General features: G+C 43.8%; 1 protein-coding gene across 1 annotated transcript in view; it reads right to left on the minus strand.

The window, feature by feature from the left end:
• The window catches only part of ARFGEF3 (ARFGEF family member 3), a 166,266-nt gene extending 147,031 nt beyond the window's left edge, over positions 1 to 19,235 (minus strand). Inside the window, exons 1-2 of the mRNA XM_021693398.1 lie at positions 19,075 to 19,235; positions 10,463 to 10,514 (exon numbers count right to left, since the gene is read on the minus strand). Of these exons, the coding sequence (XP_021549073.1) occupies positions 10,463 to 10,514; positions 19,075 to 19,159 (137 nt within the window). The 5' untranslated portion in view covers positions 19,160 to 19,235. The remainder of the gene's footprint in view (positions 1 to 10,462; positions 10,515 to 19,074) is intronic.
• Between the last annotated feature and the right edge of the window lie 1,617 nt (positions 19,236 to 20,852).

A 20,852-nucleotide genomic window follows, 5' to 3' on the forward strand; every position in this document is an offset into this window, starting at 1 on the left:
GGCATATTTGAAATAAAGTAGGAAATTTGGACCTAAATTGCCTGTAAGGCACAGTTTAATTATAGAAACTAAACACAGAATAAAAAGCCTACCTTCATTCCATTCAAAAAGAATAAAGAGGCTTAAGAAAGAAAATTCATGATTGGATTGTTATATTTTTTTCAAAATGGAGTTTTATGTTTCCTTCCAACATTTCCCTTTAGAACTAAGGGCTATAAAATAAAGACATCAACCACTTGTCATAAAGGAATGATGAGTGGCCATGGCTATTCTTGAACATTAATATCTTGCTCACATCCCAAAATATCAATCAAGCCCAATATTCCCTGAACCCTAGTTTGGGTGGGTTATGCACTTCTTTAATTGACTGATCATTTAAAAGTGCTTTTAGGTCAGGTGCTATTAACAAGGAGAAGCTTTATAATTGAGAGCTACTTGTAGGTCTTCCTTATCAAAGGGAATAGAACAAGAAAACCATTAGTACTGGCCTACAGGCTGGCAGATAACACAGAGAAGCAGCTGTTTGTAAGCTGGGAAATAGTATGGTATTGTTACTTATGCTATGTTACAAGGTGACAGGAATACCCTTTGTCTTCCCTAGCAGCAGGAAAAGGAAAAAGAGAAATTAGATCTTTGAGGCACCTTGATTTGGAACATGGATTTCAGCATCCCCACTGCTAAAGGCTTCATTCTTCTTGCCAGTGGGTTTTTGTGGCCAAAACGGAAATGTCATTCTGCTCACCTGTTTAGGGCAAGCCTGATCTCAGGAAGATGGAACATCAAGTCAACTCCAGGGCAAGTCCTTGTTCACTTAAATGGTCCCTATCTACCTCCAGCAAGGTTGACAGAGTCTCCCTCCTTTCTTTCATGACTCACTGAGATAAAGATATAGAGAAATTCAATTTCTCTATAATTGAAAATGAGCCAGGCTTAGATTAACCAAAGGGTCTTAAACATCTTATTCTTTTTATTATTATCATTTTCCTATTGCAGAACCAGCAAAAGATCTACAGAGCCAAAATTGACTTACATTTGCCTACCTCTGCAAAGGGAGGTCAGCTGTACTCAGGAAGAAAGGCAGAAACCAGAAAGAAATAAGACCTCAAGATGAGCTTAAATCCATGAGAAGCACAGATGCTTGCAATTCACCTGGAATAATGTGGAAGCCTCATTAGATGCACCTGTCTGGCACTTATGCTAACAGCCTCCATTCAGTTAGCACAGCTGAAGACAGGACCTGGGAATTCTACAGAAGCATCCTTTGCTTCCTCCTCTTGACCGCAGGAGCTAGTAAGGGGAGCCCAACACTTCTCCATGATACAAGAAAGGCAGAAACAACAACGCTGAGATTGAAACTGTCTGTCAAAAACCACTATTGGGCGCCTGGGTGGCTCAGTCGTTAAGCGTCTGCCTTCGGCTCAGGTCATGATCCCAGGGTCCTGGGATCGAGTCCCACATTGGGATCCCTGCTCGGCAGGAAGCCTGCTTCTCCCTCTCCCACTCCCACTCCCCCTGCTTGTGTTCCTGCTCTCGCTCTCTCCCTCTCTGTCAAATAAATAAATAAAAATCTTAAAAAAAAAAAACCCACTACTGAGGTATTTGCTACTCTCATCCATTTTAAATCACAGTCTTTCCCAGTTTATGTGAATATGTTTATTTCAATGAAAAATTTAAAATTTTGCACATCTTGTAGATGTTGCTCCAGGGTTCAAAGCGTTGAACTGAAACACTAAAACAGATAAAAGCAGCAGAAAAGCAATTAAAATACAACCATATAAAGATGGATGGAACTGGAGGAAATTATGCTAAGTGAAATAAGTCAAATAGAGAAAGACAATTATATGGTTTCACTTATTTGTGGAACATAAGGAATAGCATGGAGGACATTAGGAGAAGGAAGGAAGGGGAAAATGAAGGGGGGGAAATCAGAGGGGGAGAAGAACCATGAGAGACTATGGACTCTGAGAAACAAACTGAGGGTTTTAGAGGGGAGGGGGTGGGGGGATGGGTTAGCCTGGTGATGGGTATTAAGGAGGGCACGTACTGCATGGAGCACTGGGTGTTATATGCAAATAATGAATCATGGAACACTGCATCAAAAACTAATGATGTAATGTATGGTGACTAACAACATAAAAAATTATAAAAAAATAAAATAGGGTTATACTACACAAAAGAAAAACAAAAACAAAACAAAACAAAAACACCATACAAAGAGTGGGAAGCTACTGTGGAAGGTTATCTCAAGGCATAAATGCTGACGAATGTGCTCCCATCCTGCATGAAAGATCAGTAGGTCCCCCAATCAAGATAGGGATGAACGTGCCAGCATCTGAGCTGAAAAAAGAATGTGGACCATGCAGAAGGCTGGGCAGAGGCTTGGGAGGGGAGCCGGGGGAGGAGTGGTGTGGGGGACACAGACAAGGAAATGGGAAGAAGTGCTGTTAGCATCTTTCTGGGAACAACTGGCAGGAGAAAAGCAATTAGGCTGAGGCTGGCTCTGAACAACTACAGAGAAAGTAAGCAAAAGGCAGCTGGGCCGTGGCTGGAGCCATGTCTGGGATTGTTCCCAAAGGGGCGCTGAGAAATGCCAACAAGAGGTTCATTGCCAATGGCTGCCTTTTAACAAGACAGCTCGAGGATTCCCTTGACATTTTTATCTCATCCATACCACTCCTGTTGTAAATAACCTGGGCTAAGTGAAGGGGCAATTCCTGGGTTGGAGCAGGATGGGGGCGAAGGTTCTTTAGTTCTTTAGAACAGAAATACTCCAAGTGGAATTCATGTTAGGAGTGTGGGAGGGGAGGCAGCTTGCCTCTTCCAGGTGGGCCAGTGAGAGCTGGAACCCTTGCATAATCAATGTCCTTTGGCACAGAACATTAATCAGGGTCCCAATAACTACACCAACTCCTAACCCCTGATCTAATACACATTAGGCTAGTCAGGGCTTTGGTTGAGGAGAGAGTGAGAAATCTAAGACTATACTAGGTGAGGTCAATGGATTGGGCACTGGGCTTCTGGTCCTACTCTTTGGGACCTCCCCCTTTCAGTCAGTGAGACGTGAGAAGTCCTATTGCCAAAGCTGAGATTCCATTCTGGCATGGATTCTTCCAAACACTATGTTTTCTAAGAATCTAGGAGATGAGGCACAGGTTCCCTGGGATAGGCAGTGCAGTTTGGAGAAGGAGTTTCATCCTGCAAACATTTACAGAGCACCAAAGAGGATGAGAAGATGAATAATTTGGGCACCTGGGTGGCTCAGTTAAACATCTGCCTTCGGCTCAGGTCATGATCCCAGGGCTCTGGGATCAAGTCCCTCCTTAGACTCCCTGCTCAGCGGGGGTCTGCTTCTCCCTCTACCCTTCCCCCCTGCTCATGATCCCTTTCTCACTCTTACTCTCAAATAAATAAAATCTTAAAAAGATGAATAATTTATATATATGAACTTCCTTGAGGAGAGGGTCTCAGAACAGAACCCCTAGACAACTGCCAACCTGATGGATAAGCACCATGAGAGATTTATGCAGAGTATAGTGAGGGCACAGAGGAGAGAAGAATCTCTTAGCGAACACAGCTCAGTCTTCAAGGATAAGCAGGATGATGAAGTGGGAAAGGCTGCATGTTATGAGACACTCCGTGGACAATCTTGATGAAAAGAGCAGCTCAGAAAATAGCCCCCTCGTGTTTTAATGCCCCATTTAGGGGAGTTTGGGACTGGTAACCAAACACTGCAGACGTGCCATTTGGGTCTAAGCTTTGGCATGAGGAAGGAAGATGATTTCTAACAGCATGCTTTATTTCAACTTCTGAGATGGGCCCAGGAGGGAGGAGGAATGGGGGCTGGGAAATGCCTTCGGTAAAACACTAGTACACGTGGGACAGGGTATCCCAGAAGTGGGGTCTTACTAATCACAGCCTTCATCATGGGAAAGAGCTTGTTTCCCTGATGGTGCATGCCACTGAGGTTCCGCTCAAGGCAGGACGGAAACCAAGGTCCTTAGTAAAAAACAGTCTGTGGAATCTGGAGGGGGCAGAATAAAGCTTGACTTGAACGTGAATGACCCCAGCAGCCATGGGAACTTTCTGAGAGCACAGGGAGTACAAGGCTGGAACTCAGGTGAGGTGACTGAGGCACTGGTCTTGGGCACAAAATTTTAGGGAGTATTTAAAAAGTCAGCAAGATAAATAATATTTTAATGCCACATTTTTTTTGTTTGAATTCCAGTATAATTAACAGGATTATATTAGGTTCAGGTGTACAATGCAGTGATTCAATGCTCGTCATAAGTGCCTCTCTTAATCCCCATCACCTATGTCACCCATCCCCCCCACCTCCCCACTCGTAACCATCAGTTTGTTCTCTGTAGTTAAGAGTCAGGTTTTTTGTTTGTCTCTTTTTGTTCATTTATTTTGTTTCTTAAATTCCACATGAGTGAAACCATATGGTATTTGTCTTTCTCTGATTTTGCTTAGCATTATATCATCTAGATCCATCCATGTTGTTGCAAATGGCAAGATTTCATTCTTTTTCATGGCTGAGTGATATCCCATTGTATACATATATACCATATCTTCTCTATCCATTCATCTATTGATGGACACGTGTGTTGTTTCCATAATTTGACTATCATAAATAATGCTGTGATAAACATAGGGGTACATAGATCTTTTTGAATTAGTGATTTCATATTCTTTGGGTAAATACCCAGTAGTGGAATTACTGGATCAGATGCGGTAATTCTACTTAATTTTTTGAGGAGACTCTATACTATTTTCCACAGTGGCTGCCCCAGTTTGCATTCCCGCCAATAGGGCACAAGGGTTCCTTTTTCTCCACGTCCTCACCAACACTCGTCTCTCATGTTTTTGATTTTAGCCATTCTGACGGGTGTGAGGTGTTTTAATGCCACATTTTAAAAACTCAAAATGAATGCCAAAATTCCATGATGAAGCAAATACCAAACTTTAAATAAAGACAAGATCTGACCCTGTACTTGCCTGACTTCGCCTCACTCATCCCACTGGTCCCAGTCGAAGGGGAGTGAACCTCTTGGAAATCTGACAGGAAAGACAGAGTAGCATGACAGAGAGCCAGGCAGCTCAACTATGACAGCAAACTGGTAGTGGCCTAAGGTCTCTGGGCCTTTGCACGGGGTGAAAAGCATCCTTCTTACAGATTTATGTAGAGCTATGTGAGGATATCCAGTATCCAGATCCATAGTCACCAAAATTTGTAGTTTCAAATCCACTGGAGAAGGCAGCAGGCAAGCCATTCTGGCCCAGATGCCAGCAGAGAGACTGACCACAGCCAACCAAGACTCAGAAGCAGAAGAACACTGCAAAACTCCATTAGACAGGGAAGAACATTTTTGGGGAATGTGCCAGCAGATCAAGAATGATCTGGAAGAGGCAGTGACTGCATACAACAAGGGTCCACAGAAGAGCCCTTGTCTTTTTCACAATTAGAGTTGGATATAATATAAACCCTTCAACATTTCTGAGAGAAAGATGATCAGACAGAACCAGGTATCATCATAACCAAGCCATCACAAGGACAGTGGGGCATGGAGGGGGATGGCTGATGAATCAATTTGCAAGAAGCTAAATATTCCCGAAGCTGTGGTTAAGTCCAGGTGGGCTTAAGCCAGCTGCTCCTTGCCAAGCAAGGCTGGCGACAGCTTCACAAAACACAGACATCAGCCCTGAGTATTCATAACAAAAACAACCACAGCCCTGAGGATTCCAGAAATGACCAGGTTATTTTGGTTCTATCATTTGATTCCCAAACCACAGGGAAAAAGCAGGGAGGTAGAGGGGGTGAGAGGATAAAGTAGAAAAATGTCCGAGAACAGAAAACATTTCAGGTCATTAACTACTAATACTTCTTGACCAGTAGCTTCCTGGTCTTATTTATCACTTGGTTGAAAAATCCATGGCTAACAACAAATGAAGTCAATGACTATTCGTGCTCACCTGACTTGGTCAGAGATGTTTCACCAAGTCTGTCACAATTAGGGAGCACCCTCAGTTGCCTTCTGCTTGTGAAACAAGTAGGATATGGAAATGATAACCCCAATCAAAGGAAGAGCCTGAGCTATCGATGACCTCCTTCTTGAGTCTAGGGATACTGCGACGGCCCACTCATTCACGGGTTTTCAACCCTGGGAAGACATGGAAGGCCTGAAGTTTAAGAAGAAGGAAAAGAGGAGCAAAGGCTGTGAGGGGACAGGCTCCTCATGGTGGAAGGTAAGGACTCTTATACTCACTGCCAAGCTCAAGAGCAAGACTTAGGGCAAGAAGGTAGAATGACTTTCATGTAACTCTCTACTAACAAATTCAGAAATATTCCACAGGACAGGATCCCTGGACCTTCCTCCATCGCTGACATGGAATCTCACCGGCATTCTGCATGAATCCCTACCCTGGTGCTACAGAGGCTCACTTACCAACAATGAGAGTGGACCTTTGCTTGCTGAAAGCCTGGGGTAGAACAGGCAATGCCTCCGACCACTCCTTATCTTCACCTCAAATGTTTTACCGTGGGGTTCTCCCCTGCAATGCCCTACGCATGGCTCAGCCCAGTCACTACAATGACGAAAATCTTTCATGTGATATCTGGTCTACTTCAGTTCGTACAAGAAGTCCACGGAGCAATCAGTGGTAAAAGAAAAGCAGAAGATAATGCAACCACAGGTCTCTCAAGATTTCAGTTTTTTTCTGATCTGAGTTATCATTATTAGTGTACACAATTGAGCAAAACAATGTATTTATCAGAATGTTAATATATTTAACGTAAAAGGCAATCAGTCAGGGGCAAAAGAAAAATTAAGAAAAACAGCACAGCAAAAGTATTTGAGATTTGAATTATTCCCTATTGCCCTTTCTGAAACAACAAAAAATCTGTAAATAATCACTTCTAAGCGATTATCAGAAATGGAAACTGAATCTGAGTACAAAATCAGGAGAATGCAAGACATAGTTAATGAATCTGGTTTCTGTCTCATGTAGTACATAGAAGTGTAATTGAAGAAAAATAATTAAAATATAATTGAAAAATAATTAACATATCCAAACTCTTTCTTGGGTACAGATATTTACAGTGACTAGATTTTTTTTTTTTTTGAGCAGGTACTCAAACAATAGAAAGATGCCCTGGTAAACACAGTGACTGGACAGTTAAGTACTCTCTGGGTTTAAAAGTTCCTAGCAGCAGAATCAAAGAATTAGAGGAAGACTGACTTCAAAACAGAGAGAAAAGCCCATTACAGTATAACTCATTATATCACTTCTTTTACAATAAAGAAAAAAAATAAATCAGATAAATATTGATTCAAGAGCTCTTTTTGTTCTAATTATGGCTTATTCCCATTCCCTAAAAGAGGCGTGAAAAGCCTCCCAACTATTGTGAATCATGGTCAAACTGAAACCTCCTTAAATGTATAAAATTCTACCATAAATTTACAGTGGCTACCACAAAACACTGTTTTCCAGCTATGCATGTCTTTATTCTCCTCCCTCTGAATATAAAACCTTTGAGAGCAATGCTCCCGTCTGCTTTATCTCATTCATACGGTTTAATTCTCTCTACAAAGATGTTTGATAGACCTCACTGCACACCAGAACACAATACACATATACAAGATGACCTCACCAGCTCTTTCTCATTAGGATAAACACTCCAAATTATCTGCTAACAGGGGTGAAGACATGAAATGACACCGATATATATCCATCCACAGCTCCTGATCCAGCATCCTTCCCACCAGTTTGGTGACCCCCCTTCTATAGGTGGTACAAGATGGCAAGCTGGCTCTGGGGAAATCTCAAGGCCATGGGTGAAAGGAAAGCTAAATGGCATGGCTAAATGGGGACCAGCCATGTTTAGGTCCCATAACACTGCATTCTCTAACTCATCTGTCCACCCCCCTCAACATACACACCAAGAGTTGGAAAATGCCAGTTGTCTTTTGATGAACGTTCTTAACCAGGAGGTTCCTCCAGTATCATTGCCAGCTTCTCACCCCTAACACTATAGGCAGAACTTTCATCACAGACCCAGAACCACAAGAAGCCCAGCCGTCAGGTTCAACAACCTTCTGGATTAGGAACTAGCCTTTAAGGCACCGTTACTAAACGTTTTTTTGTTCAAACAGCCACTAAGAAAACGTTAAAGTTCTGTTTTTCACGTATTTTAACTTGACATTTACATTTCTTCATCATGATTTTAATTAATGGAAAAGGTTATGATTCTGGCATATTGGAAATACTATAATTTTTAATTAAAACATATCAGTTATTTAAATGTATCTAATGAAATCTAAATTCCACACCAATTTGAAAATCACCTTCACCCAACAAAAAAACGTATGAGCAAACTCTTCTTTAACAGTAAAAAATGCTACATTGTTCTCTTTTCTCCTCGAACTTATATTTCCATTTTACTTCCCCAAATTAATTTTCTCTCAATATAATGTTTTAACTCTTGAGAGGCTTTCATTAATCTCCCTACTCTATTTCTGTGTGACAAAAGGTGTATAAAGTGATTTTTAAAAAATTTCATGTGGCCATAAGGCTTAAAAGTGTTCAATTTTCTTCTGGTTTGAAGTGTGACTACTAATGGACCCAACTGATCCAAACAGCATTAATGAATATTTATAAGAATGTTAATGTAGTTAACTTGGAAAGTATAATTTTATTTTCTTATTTTATTTTTATCTGTTTCTTTAGAAATGCATTTCTAAAGAAACAAATAAGCCTTGTTTATTTTTCTCCTCAATTACTTCATATACCCATGGATGAAGTATTCCTTATTGTTATAATAAGGTGGGAATTTAACATCATTTCCATACCTTTTCACTTTCCTAGATGTAAGCAGTAAGAACCTTTATTTATATAAACAAGAGAATGAAGGAGACTTATCATCAAAACATCTTTTTGTCTATTATCTTATAATTAGATTAGGTCCTCCTTCAATTTTGTTGAAAGCCAAGAAGTAAAAACTAATTTACAAAAAGATGTGTGGTCTGATCATTATATTCGTCCCCTTTACCAACACAGACACTAGCATTTTCATAGTCCTTTGTTGGTGGGATAAGACTTTTGCACCCCAGGACAACATACCACACACAGTAAGATTCAGAATGGGATGGGTAATAGCGGTGCTTTCCTTGTTTAAGAAGAAGAGGGACTATAATAGGTAAGATAGAAAAAGAGATGTAGCAAAATCAGTTTTCAGAAAGAGTACCTATAGACAATGGGGACCATGAAATCATCTCCCTTAAACCATCTATACCTTCATATGTCTTGGAGAGTCTTCATGTTCTCCTGTGAGCATGGATACCCTAGCTGGGATACCGCCCTCCCCCCAGGCAAGAGTGTTATTGCCAGGCATTCTGTCCATTTAGCTTTATACACATAAAAGTACATTCGGTTTGATTAATACATGAATTTCCTTACAGTATATCAGCTTGCAGCAGATACTATAGGAGAGGCAATAAATTTTTTAAAAACACAGGATCATAATTCTTGTTCATTCTACTTGTAGAGATGAAAAACACCTAATAAATCATAATGTCCTGACAGTATAGAACTTTCTTCAACAAAAGACTATAAGTTCAACATTTTTAATAATGTCAAAAAACGTGGAAATCATCCAAGTGTTTAATAATAAAAGTTACTAAATAAACATTACAGCAGCCATATAATGGAAGAATATATAATATTTTAATTTGAAGAACATATATTGACATTAGAAAATGTTCTTCATATGATGTGGCCTGAAACAATAAGCAGGAAACAAACATAAATAAAATTCACATTAATTTGTAAAAATGTGTATAGGTAGGAAAAAGTCTGTTAAGAAAATCCGTTAAACGGTTTTCAGTGGTTATCCTTAGGTGGTGTAATTATGGACAACTTTCTTATTTGTTCTTTCCAAATGTCCCACACAGGGCATTTCTCTCATGATAAAGGGGGATGGGGAATGGTGAAGAAGGTGGGGAAACAGGCTCACTATCTCCAGGTTGTTGTATGTGGCTATAGAGTTTGTGAGAGATGGTGTCTAGCCAAGGGACCAGTGGGAGTTTAAATCCACCCCACAGGGTGTAGGACTGCTTCTTCCCAGCAGGGGCGCCATTTCCTAGTCTGCAGTAGAAGATCTTGTCATCTGTCTACACTCTCTTAGGTTTTGGTCATTTCTCTCCTTGACCAATTTTATACTTTCACCTTATTCTTCAGCTGCTTTCTTTGGATAACTGACTTCACTCATTCCACGGATGCCTAGAAATCATTGCAGTCAGGTTCCCATCATGCTAACCTCATGAACTATCCCAGTTCATGGATTTAAAAAGAGCGTTCGGTCAACAAGTAAAATGCTATATGCCAATGAGGTTATCTGGGCTTTCAGGAAAACACAGTGGGTGATTTTTACTCCCACTATATTTTACAACTCCAGTCTCCTTACCTTAGCAAGTGTGGAGGGATCTTGACAATGGTATCCACACCACCCAGGGTTTCTGCAGAAGGAAAATTCCAAAGTTAAAAATAAATATGTATAGACTGAGAATCTGCAGATAAATTTCCGTTAGTTTCTTTTTTCCCTGGAGATTCCTATAATTATAAATTAGTCAGTTCTCATTTATCTGCATGCAAGTCACTCATACTTAAAAATCCTCCCTTGATAGCTCAAAAGACTTCCTTGGAGGAGATAAAATTAGGATACATTTCATATCAGACACATTAGATTTTAAACCAAAGACTGTAATAAGAGATGAGGAAGGACACTATATCATACTTAAAGGATCTATCCAACAAGAAGATCTAACAATTGTAAATATCTATGCCCCTAACATGGGAGCAGCCAATTATATAAGCCAATTAATAACAAAAGCAAAGAAACACATTGACAACAATACAGTAATAGTGGGGGACTTTAACACCCCCCTCACTGAAATGGACAGATCGTCTAAGCAAAAGATCAACAACGAAATAAAGACTTTAAATGACACACTGGACCAAATGGACTTTACAGACATATTCAGAACATTCCACCCCAAAGCAACGGAATACACATTCTTCTCTAGTGCCCATGGAACATTCTCCAGAATAGATCACATCCTAGGTCATAAAATTAGGATACATTTCCCTACAGAAACACAGAATGAGTAGCTAATTTTTTAACCTGAACCAGAATACCAATTTAATCTAGTTACAACTGGCTAAAATGCTGTATTCTTGCAATAAAAATAGACAAAGGACAAGGGAAACAAAAGCAAAAATAAACTCTTGGGACTACATCAAACTAAAAAGCTTTTGCAGAGCAAAGAAAACAATCAACAAAAACAAAAGGCAACCTACTGAATGGGACAAATATTTGCAGATCATATATCTAATAGGGATTAATATCTAAAATATATGAAGAACTTATACAACTCATCACAAAAAAAAAAAAACCCCACCCCAAATAATCCAATTAAAAAATGGGCAGAGGACCTGAATAGGCATTTTTCCAGAGAAGACATACAGATGGCCAACAGACACATGAAAAGATGCTCGACATCACTCCTCATCAGGAAAATGCAAATCAGGGCGCCTGGGTGGCTCAGTTGGTTAAGCAACTGCCTTCGGCTCAGGTCATGATCCTGGAGTCCCGGGATCGAGTCCCACGTCGGGCTCCTTGCTCGGCGGGGAGTCTGCTTCTCCCTCTGCCCTTCCCCCCTCTCATGCTCTCTCTCTCTAATAAATAAATAAATAAATCTTAAAAAAAAAGGAAAATGCAAATCAAAACCACTATGAGATATTACCTGACACCTGTCAGAATGGCTAAAATCAAAAAGATAAGAAATAAGTGTTGGCAAGGATGTGAGAAAAGAGAAGCCTCATGCACTATTGGTGGAAATGTAAATTGGTACAGCCACTGTGGAAAACAGTACAGGGGTTCCTCAAAAAATTAAAAATAGAACTACCATAGCATCCAATAATTCTACTATTGCTGGGTATTTACCTGAAGAAAAAAAAAAAAACAGTAATTCAAAAAGATATATGCACCCTTATCTTTATTGCAGCATTATTTATAATAGCCAAGATATGAAAGCAACCTAAGTGTCCCTTAATAAATGAATGGATAAAGAAGATGGGGTATAATATATATAAGGTAATATTACAAAGCAATAAGAAAAAGAATGAAATCTCATCATTTGTGAGAGGGTAGATGGACCTCGAGTGTATTATACTAAGTGAAATAAGTCAGATAGAGAAAGGCAAATACCATATGATTTCACTTATATGTGGAACTTAAAAAACAAAAACAGATAAAGAAAAACCAAAAATAGACTCATGAATATGTACAGAGAACAAACTGATGATTACCAGAGGGGGGTGTGCGGGGGATGGGTTAAATAGGTGAAGGGGATTAAGAGGTACAAACTTCCAGTTACAAAATAAATAAGTCACAGGGATGAAAAGTACAGCGTAGGGAATATTGTCAATAATATTTTAACAACTTTGCTTGGTGACAGATGGTAACTACACTTACTGTGAGCATTTTGTAATGTATATAATGGTCAAAAGTTGTGCACCTGAAATTAATATAGTATTGTATGTCAACTAAACTTCAATTTAAAAAATAATATAGAAGGGAAAGCTATTTCCTTGAAATAGTTTCAATACCCTTAAATAATAATTTATAATTGTGAGAGACTTGATGTTCACAAAGCACTTATGCAACATCTCATTATGCTCACATACATTTATGACATGGTAGATTAAACTTTTTTTTTTAATCATCCTATAGTTAGGGATACTGAAAGGAGGCTCACCCTCAAATCTCATTAACCCAACCTGGATGTTCAATACTTTACCATTTTTGTGGATTATTCACACTACTGCTGCCTCCAATTGTAAAGATAATGAAACATTAGTCTCTCCCCCTGCCCCCCACGGAAAAGCTGTTCTATTTCAATAGCACTAACAATTCTGTACCCAATTCCAACATGTGTGGTTGGGGAAGCCTTCCCCACATGAAGCAATTCTCTGACACCAGCTGGCTATCCTACCATTTAATTCAATTCTGACACCATCGACTAGGAGATAGCATCAGATCCCACAGGTTAACGGCTCAGTCCTACAGGACTGCACCCCATCTTCAGACCCCAATCCCAAATCCAAGGTGTCGCCTGGGCTTCTGACCGACCAGCTATAGGTTGAAGGTTCTAATGAACCCCCTCCTTGGGTTCAGTTAATCTGCTAGAAGAGAAACATTTCACTTACTACATTACTGGTTTATTATAAAAGGACAAAACACAGGAAGGGCCAGATGGAAGTGATGCATGTGCCAAGGTATGGGGAAATGGCGGGGAGCTTCCATGTCTCTGAGGGTGCCATTTTCCCCAAGTTTCCATGGGTTTACCAAGCCAGAAGCTCTCCGAACCCCATCCTTTTGGTTTTTTTATGGAGGCTTCACTACATAGGAATGATTAATTAAATCATCAGCCATTTGAGACTGACCTCAATCTCTAGCCCCTCTTCCTTCCCTGGAGGTCTGGGGTGGGACTGAAAATTCCAACTCTCTAAACACAGGATTGGTCCTCTTAGCAATGGCCCTCATCCTTAGGTTGCTTCATTAACATGACAAAAACACTTTCTGGTCCTCTTCACCTAGGAAATTCAAGGATTTTAGGGGCTCTGTGCCAGAAACAAGGACAAAGACCAAATATATATTTCTTATTAGAAATCCCAATATCACAAGCTCCGATTTGCTCCCAGTTTTTCAGCTCAAACTGTGTTGACTCCTTTCTTCATTGCTTAGAATCCATAAGCCCTGTCAATGTGAACCATTTTCATTGGAGAAGGAGAAATATTTCTCCCTGTCTGCTAAAAGATCAGAAGGGAAAAGAGACACCAGATGTATCTCTGAGACTCCGGAGTAAGAACAGTCCAAAACATGATGATAGGATCTGGGCATGTTGTGGCCAATGGGGCAAATAGTGGGTGTAAGCAAGACAATCCGCTGGGGCGCCTGGGTGGCTCAGTCAGTTGGGCGTCTGCCTTCGGCTCAGGTCATGATCCCAGGGTCCTGGGATCGAGCCCCGCGTCAGGCTCCTTGCTCAGTAGGGAGCCTGCTTCTCCCTCTCCCTCTGCCTGCCGCTCCCCCTGCTTGCGCTCTCTCTCTCCCTGTCAAATAAACATACAAAATCTTAAAAAAAAAAAAAAAAGGCAATCTGCAAAACAGAAAGATGGGATCAGTAGGGTCAGTGATGCTGTGGCCGAAGTGGAAGAACTGAGGTCAGTCGTTAAGAGGAGACAGGATAACCCTAAAGTAAAGCCCTGAGATGCAGGGGCAGGGAGCAGATCAAAGGCCACTCGGGCCAGCGTGGCCTAGCCGTTTGCAGGGCAGGAGCCAGCGCCCAGGACAATAAGCTGCTGTTCTCCAAGGGGAGGTGCTGACATGAAGCAAACAAATCATTGCAGTTTTCCTCATCAGAGGCATGTTTATATTCAACTCAGGATGTTCAATAGCGCCCAACCCTACAACTGCTAACCAAGAACCCGAAGAAAGAAAAAGGACAAAGGAAAATCGCAGAGCAGCCATACTGAGCCCATCCTGCTCAAGTAGAGACGCTGAGTAGGTATCTGCCCCGGGGTCTGCATGGCGGATGTAACTAGGATCAGCCTAGTGATGTAAGTGGGTGCATCACATTCTCAGAAACTGAACTGAAGCTGGGGGGATGGATGTGGTCGACTCCAGAGGGGCTGGGAGTGAGAGAAGAGGGCTTAGGGCTGACTCTTGAGGAACTCAAGCATTCGGGCGAGGGAGAAGTGCTGAAGCTGGCAGAGGAAAAGGAACTGCTTCGAAGGCATGATAACAATGGGCAAGGCGTGGTCCCGGAGGCCAGGGGAAGACTGGCACTGGGGCTGTTCCATGCGGCTGAGGATGCCTTGCTGGATGGAGGTCTGTGTACCTCATTCTTCACTGCCAGCTGGTGGCACGATGGAGGAGGCAGACAGACAGCGGTGAGTGGAAGGGGGACTGGAAAGTGAGGTTGTAGCCACAAGCACTACAGACTTTTTGAGAAGTCTAGCTGTAAACAGAACAGAAACTGGCTGGAAGGAAAAGCAGGCGGGAAGGTAGAGGGAAGGAGGGTGGGGGGTAGACTATTCTTCTTCCCCTACCTGGCGTTCCAGCCTCTAGTTGTTTTTCTCCTCTCCTCCATTTTACACAAGTCCCCTGATATATGTAAAACACCACAAGTTTCTAAAACGAGGACATGGTCCCTCACCGTTCTAACGTTCCGACATTCTATGTCATCCACCCGAAGAGCTCACACGCCTCCAAGATCACAGGTTCTCAAAGGAAAATGCTATGGTCTCCACTCTCCACAAGCTGACCCCTTCCCTTATTCTTTCTATCCCCTTGTCAGACCATTTCCTCACTGACAAGAAAAATATCTAACAACCTAGATGGCACAAAATAGAAGGAAGATACAAATATATCCCTTGCCAGTTATCATGCAGCCATTAAGAAAACCGATTTTCAGAGAAGTATCAATGACAACATAGAAGATGCTAAAGCTAAAAACACAAACAAACAAACAAACAAAAACAAATGACAGTCTGCCATAGATAGTATAACCCTTTGCAGAAGAGAAATACTCCAAAAGTGATTAGTGTTCTTTCTGGGTGTTGAGATTACAGGTGATGTTCATTTTTTTCTTTATACTGTCCAAATATTTTTCAATATTCTAAAATGAGCGTATATAACTTTTATAAATAGAAAAAAGATGGTATCACTTAAAACCCAAGCAAGTCATTAATGGGCTGATCTGTTTATACATATCTGCTTCTCTTATGGTAGTTGCAGAAACCACAAAGAAGCATAAGGGACAGTCCCTACGTTCAAGAAGCACATGTCTACACTGTCAACATTTGCTGTTTTGGCTGACCAGCCTTCGGAAAGAGAATCCTAAATTTGTTTTGAGGAAACCATCCCTTTCTGAGTCAGGGATTTCAGTAAGCCTTGTGGCCTAGATCTAAGCCAGTTAGCCTATTTTACTCCTTAGCTAGAAGACTGGTTCAGGTACACACATGACCTATCAGGACCAAGAGAGAACAAGTGAAACCAAAGCCTGGGCAGGAGTTGACTGGAAGAGCTCCACTCTCTTGAGATGATCTGATGATGGGCCAAGTAGGAGATGACCCCTTTCTCCGGTGATGGCCTACGTGTGGCAATGACCACCCCCATCTCCTGTGACGGTTTCAGTGGGAAATGACTCCTCTCTCCTGTGATGTCATGGTAACCCCTCTCCCCTATAATGGGCCAAGTGGGAGATAACCCCTTTCTCTTCAGATGGACTAAGTGTGGAAATGACTCTTCCTTCCCATGATGGTTTTAGTGAGAGATGAACCCTCTCCCCTCAGATGGTCTAAGTGTGCTGATACTTCTTTCTCATGAGATGGTCTCAATGTGATGATTCACAAGCCCAAAGCTGTGGAGACTCATGCCGAGCGTGTTCATCTCCCCCAAAAAGAGTAGAGCAAGGTCCTTGAACAGTGTATAATTCCTGAGCCAAATTCAACCCACAGCTAGCCTTACAGGGGATATTTAGTGAATACAGTGAGTAAATTCTGTTTTGCTGAAGTCAGCTTGAATTAGGGTTTTTTGTTGTTGCTGTCGCTTTGGGGGCGGGAGGGTTTGGTCTCCTGAATACAATATTTCTCAATTATCCTGCCCCTAGAAGAATAGCTACGGCCAAATAATCCAAAGTCTCAGGTGCTCTAAGACAGTCATGAGGGCAGGGCTCTGAATGCAGAGGAGGAACGGATTTGACTGAAGAGCTTAGGGAACACTTCCTGTGTGAGTTAGGCCTTAGGAGTCTGGAAACGGAATTCCCAGCGTGAGTAAAGGCAGAGCAGTGTGTGCGTGCCTGGTGTGCTTCCCGGACAGCTGCAGCTTATGGAACCCCTGGGGTGCACTAAGCAACAAGGGCGGGGGGGTGGTAGATTCTGAAGAGTGTTCTAAGGAATTTACACTTTAATCTAGAAAGAAATTATGGGGGGGGGGGGGAGTGTTTTATAGTAAAAAAAAAAAATTGAGGGAATGGTGGAAAATGGACTGGAATGGAAAAGAGAGCAGGAAACCACATAGCCTTTGTTCATGCTGCCTTCTCCCTCTGCATGCCCTCCTAACACACTCCTTATAGGGAGGAAGCATTGTACTCATCCTCATAGCCCCATGCTCAGAACAGGGGAGGCCTTCATAAATCCACAGCGTACCCATTCTTCAAGGCAAATCTACTTTAAAAGCCCCACCAGCTCACACCAATTTCCTCCCCACCCCACACTTGACCCCATACTCTATGCCCTCTTCTTAGATCTGTTTTCCTGATTTACTCATTCCAACCTGCACACTCAATGTCAGGCACTGTTACTTAACTATTTCATGCACTTTGTCTCCCCTTGGTAACGAGAGAACAGTCACTGGGAAAGGAATCACAGCCACTCGTGCGATCAGGTCCGACTCCAGGCTCGGCTCAGGTACCTGCCTCACCTCTGGACTTCCCAGGTAGCTTCAAGGATCTAAACTCAGCAACACGGCTGTTTAACCTAACAAGATGCTGAGTATCAAAATTTAAACATTAAAAATACTCCATTACTCTTCTCCTCCCTGTTATCTCAATCTGCTTAACTTACAGCAAAATAATAATGAACACAGGAATGGCATGTTTAAAGCGCAGTCAGGCCCCGCTTTATTATGTTACTCAGCCATCTGTGACCCTTCCTTAGAGGCATTTGGGAATCTAGCTCTGAATCGCCCTGCTGAATGACAATGGCAATGCAAAAATAGTACTGTGGCTTTAAGAGCCTAGCTGCTCATTTATATCTGGTCCAGTATTCCTGTAACAGTAAACAATGGTCAAGTTCTGCCTACAAGATAAACTTCCTTGACATACGCAGATGTCAAAGAAAATGATGTTGCTAGGATTGTCTGTACACATACACCCAATATATGTGAATTCCGATCTTCTAAATATTAACAGCGTCACCTAAAACACCACCGGATTCCACATTTAGCGGAAAACCTGCTAATGGCACTTAACTCTTTTCAGGTTGTACCACAGGGTGTCATAACAAGCACTGATTGCTTTCTGATTAAGAGAGAAAGAGATTCAATTGTATTTTGTAATTGAATGGCAACTGAGGAATCACATGCAGGCTTGGGCCCTGCCAGGGGCCCCCAAGGCTGCCTTGGTTTCTCCTCCGCCTAATTTCTATCACTATCACCCAAAGTATGCTCCTGATCCCTCTGCATTCCCATCCAGACAATTCTGATTGCCCAAATTCGTGCCGAATTGGAATGAATGTCTTTCAAAAGAGTCTTCTTTGAGGTGGAGTTCTGCAAACCCGAGTCTGATGGGAAACACAAATGTGCCACCTGGAACTTATTTCAATACTTGCACAGCTCACAAATTTAAAATCCCACCTGTCTGAAGGGCACACCACAGCAGAATTGTAGAGGTAACGCAATCCCACCCGTATGTAATGTTTCAGGTACAATAACCATGGAAGCTAATACTTAACAAGCTGGCCTCTATCCGAAAAATCGAATTAAAGAAGCCATTCCTTCCTGGTCACATTCGCCAATGTTTTGAGTTCGGGGTTGATGGTTCAACTTCCTTTTTTCCCCACAGGCGCTTGTAATCGGACCCCTGGATTCGCACCGGCTGGTGGTCCTAACTCAGAGATGGGTGACCATCGTCCACCTTGCTGGGAATCTGGAAAAGGGGGCCTCCTAGCGGGGAGGACGGCGGTTCCCCATTAAGGTTTGGGAGAAGACCGAGACCAGAGAGGAGGCGGATGGATGTTAACGCCCGAACCAAAATTCTCATATCCCACATCAATTCACCGAGGCAACTCTCGCAATCGTGCGAAATGCATCCATAACAGCAGCTCAGCGGGAGCCCCCACGCATCAGGGTCGGCTCAGCCCCAGCCCGCGCGGCCCTCCGGCGGCGGCGAGCAGCGGCTCGGGAGCCCGACCGGCCGGCAGGCAGGTGCTCGGCGCCCCGCGCCCCGCGCTTACCCAGGGCCCAGGTGCAGCTCTCCTTGATGGCTTTGTACTTGCTCCCGGACGCTTCCTTCTGCAGCTTCCTCAGGATCTCTTCCATCTTGACCTTCGCAGGGGCTCGGCCACCGACAGCGAGACGAGTGCGCGCGAGGCCGGGCCGGGGACGCCGCCGCCGCCGCCGCTGTCACCGTCGCTATCGCCACTGCCGGGCCCCGGGCGCCTAGGCGGCCGCTGCGCTCGCCCCCCTTCGGCCCCGCGCGGCGGCTGATGAATCACGCCCGCTCCATGCCGCGGGCCACGTCAGCCCCGCCGCCCCGCCCCGTCCGCCGCCCCGCCCGCCAGGGTCAGGTGCGCTCGGCGCGCGGCGGCGGCGGCGGCGGCGGCGGCGGCGGCGGCTTGGAGCCCGGAGGCCGGAGGCCGCGGCCGGGACCCGCCGCCGAGGCAGGCCCCGGGGCCACGAAGCTTCGCGGGGAGGTGGAAGCGGATGTCCGGAGCGGGCTCGCCGGCCGGAGGTTGGCCGGGCGCGGCCCGAGGAAGCTTCTGGTCGGCCGCGGGCAGCCGGTGGGGAGGGGCCTAGCCGCTCCCCCCCGCCCCCGATCCCCGACCCGCGACCCCCCTGAGCCGCGCCGGGCGGGGAGGGGGCGGCCCCGCCCGGTTCGCGGAGCCCCGGGCGCGTTGTGGCGACGCGCCCTTGCATCCCATTGTCCGCCGCTCACTATTCAGTTAACAGCCCTTCTGGGCCACTCTTCTGTGACGGGGTCGGGAGCTACCTGTGAATAGACGGACTCTGCTCCACCGTGTACCAACACGATCTCGTGGAGGGGGTCCGGGGGAGAGGGTTCATAGCCCCATTATACACACGAGGAAACCAGGCCGGAGAGGCTAAGTTGCTTCCCACACCTACCAGAGTTAGCCTCAAAACACATTCCTGAATTCAAACCCCTTTTTCCTTCCTCTCTCGCACCCTTAGGCTGAACTTGGGAAACAGACTGTGGGTGATGCGGAAGGAAGGCAGCGTTAGCCAGGGCCTCAGGTCCTGAGAGAGCGTGCGTTGTGCTTCGGCAACTTAACGGCCTTCGCTGATGGAGACCCCGAGATGGTTGTTGAAGGAAGGAGGGAGAGGAAAGCAGGCATCTCATTTGGCATCTCATTGTTTCCCTGTTGTGAAAACCGTGACTAGGAGCTAAGAAGGGATTTTAAGCATATTCGTTTTTCTTTAGAAATGTCACTGTAGTGGTAGTGAAAAAAAAAATTGCAAAGGAGTAACTGGCAGCTGGGAGAACAGTAAGGAGATTCCGCAGTCATCTAGAAATAAGTTAAGCCAATAGTAGGTGGAAAGGAATAGAGGAAAATACAGCAAGAGATATTTTAGGAGTCGAAGCCGTAGGATTTACTGACCGATTGGGGTGGTTAGCATCTGGGGTGACTTCCGTGTTTCTCCATTGGGAAAGGGGAGGATGGTGGGCCCCATCTTCCAAGCTAAAGAAGAGAAGGAGAGGGTTTGGAATCTGGGGAGTATACGAGTTCAGTTCTGAACATATTCAGGTGGAAAATGATAATGAGATAACCACAGCCTGTTTCACTTATAGGCAGGAACCCAGGGCAGTGCTGTGTGATAGAAATGAGGATCTGGGGCGCCTGGGTGGCTCAGTTGGTTAAGCGACTGCCTTCGGCTCAGGTCATGATCCTGGAGTCCCCGGATCGAGTCCCGCATTGGGCTCCCTGCTGAGCAGGGAGTCTGCTTCTCCCTCTGACCCTCCCCCCTCTCATGTGCTCGCTCTCAAATAAATAAA

The sequence above is a fragment of the Neomonachus schauinslandi genome, chromosome 8, assembly GCF_002201575.2.
Source record: "Neomonachus schauinslandi chromosome 8, ASM220157v2, whole genome shotgun sequence".
NCBI lineage: Eukaryota > Metazoa > Chordata > Mammalia > Carnivora > Phocidae > Neomonachus > Neomonachus schauinslandi.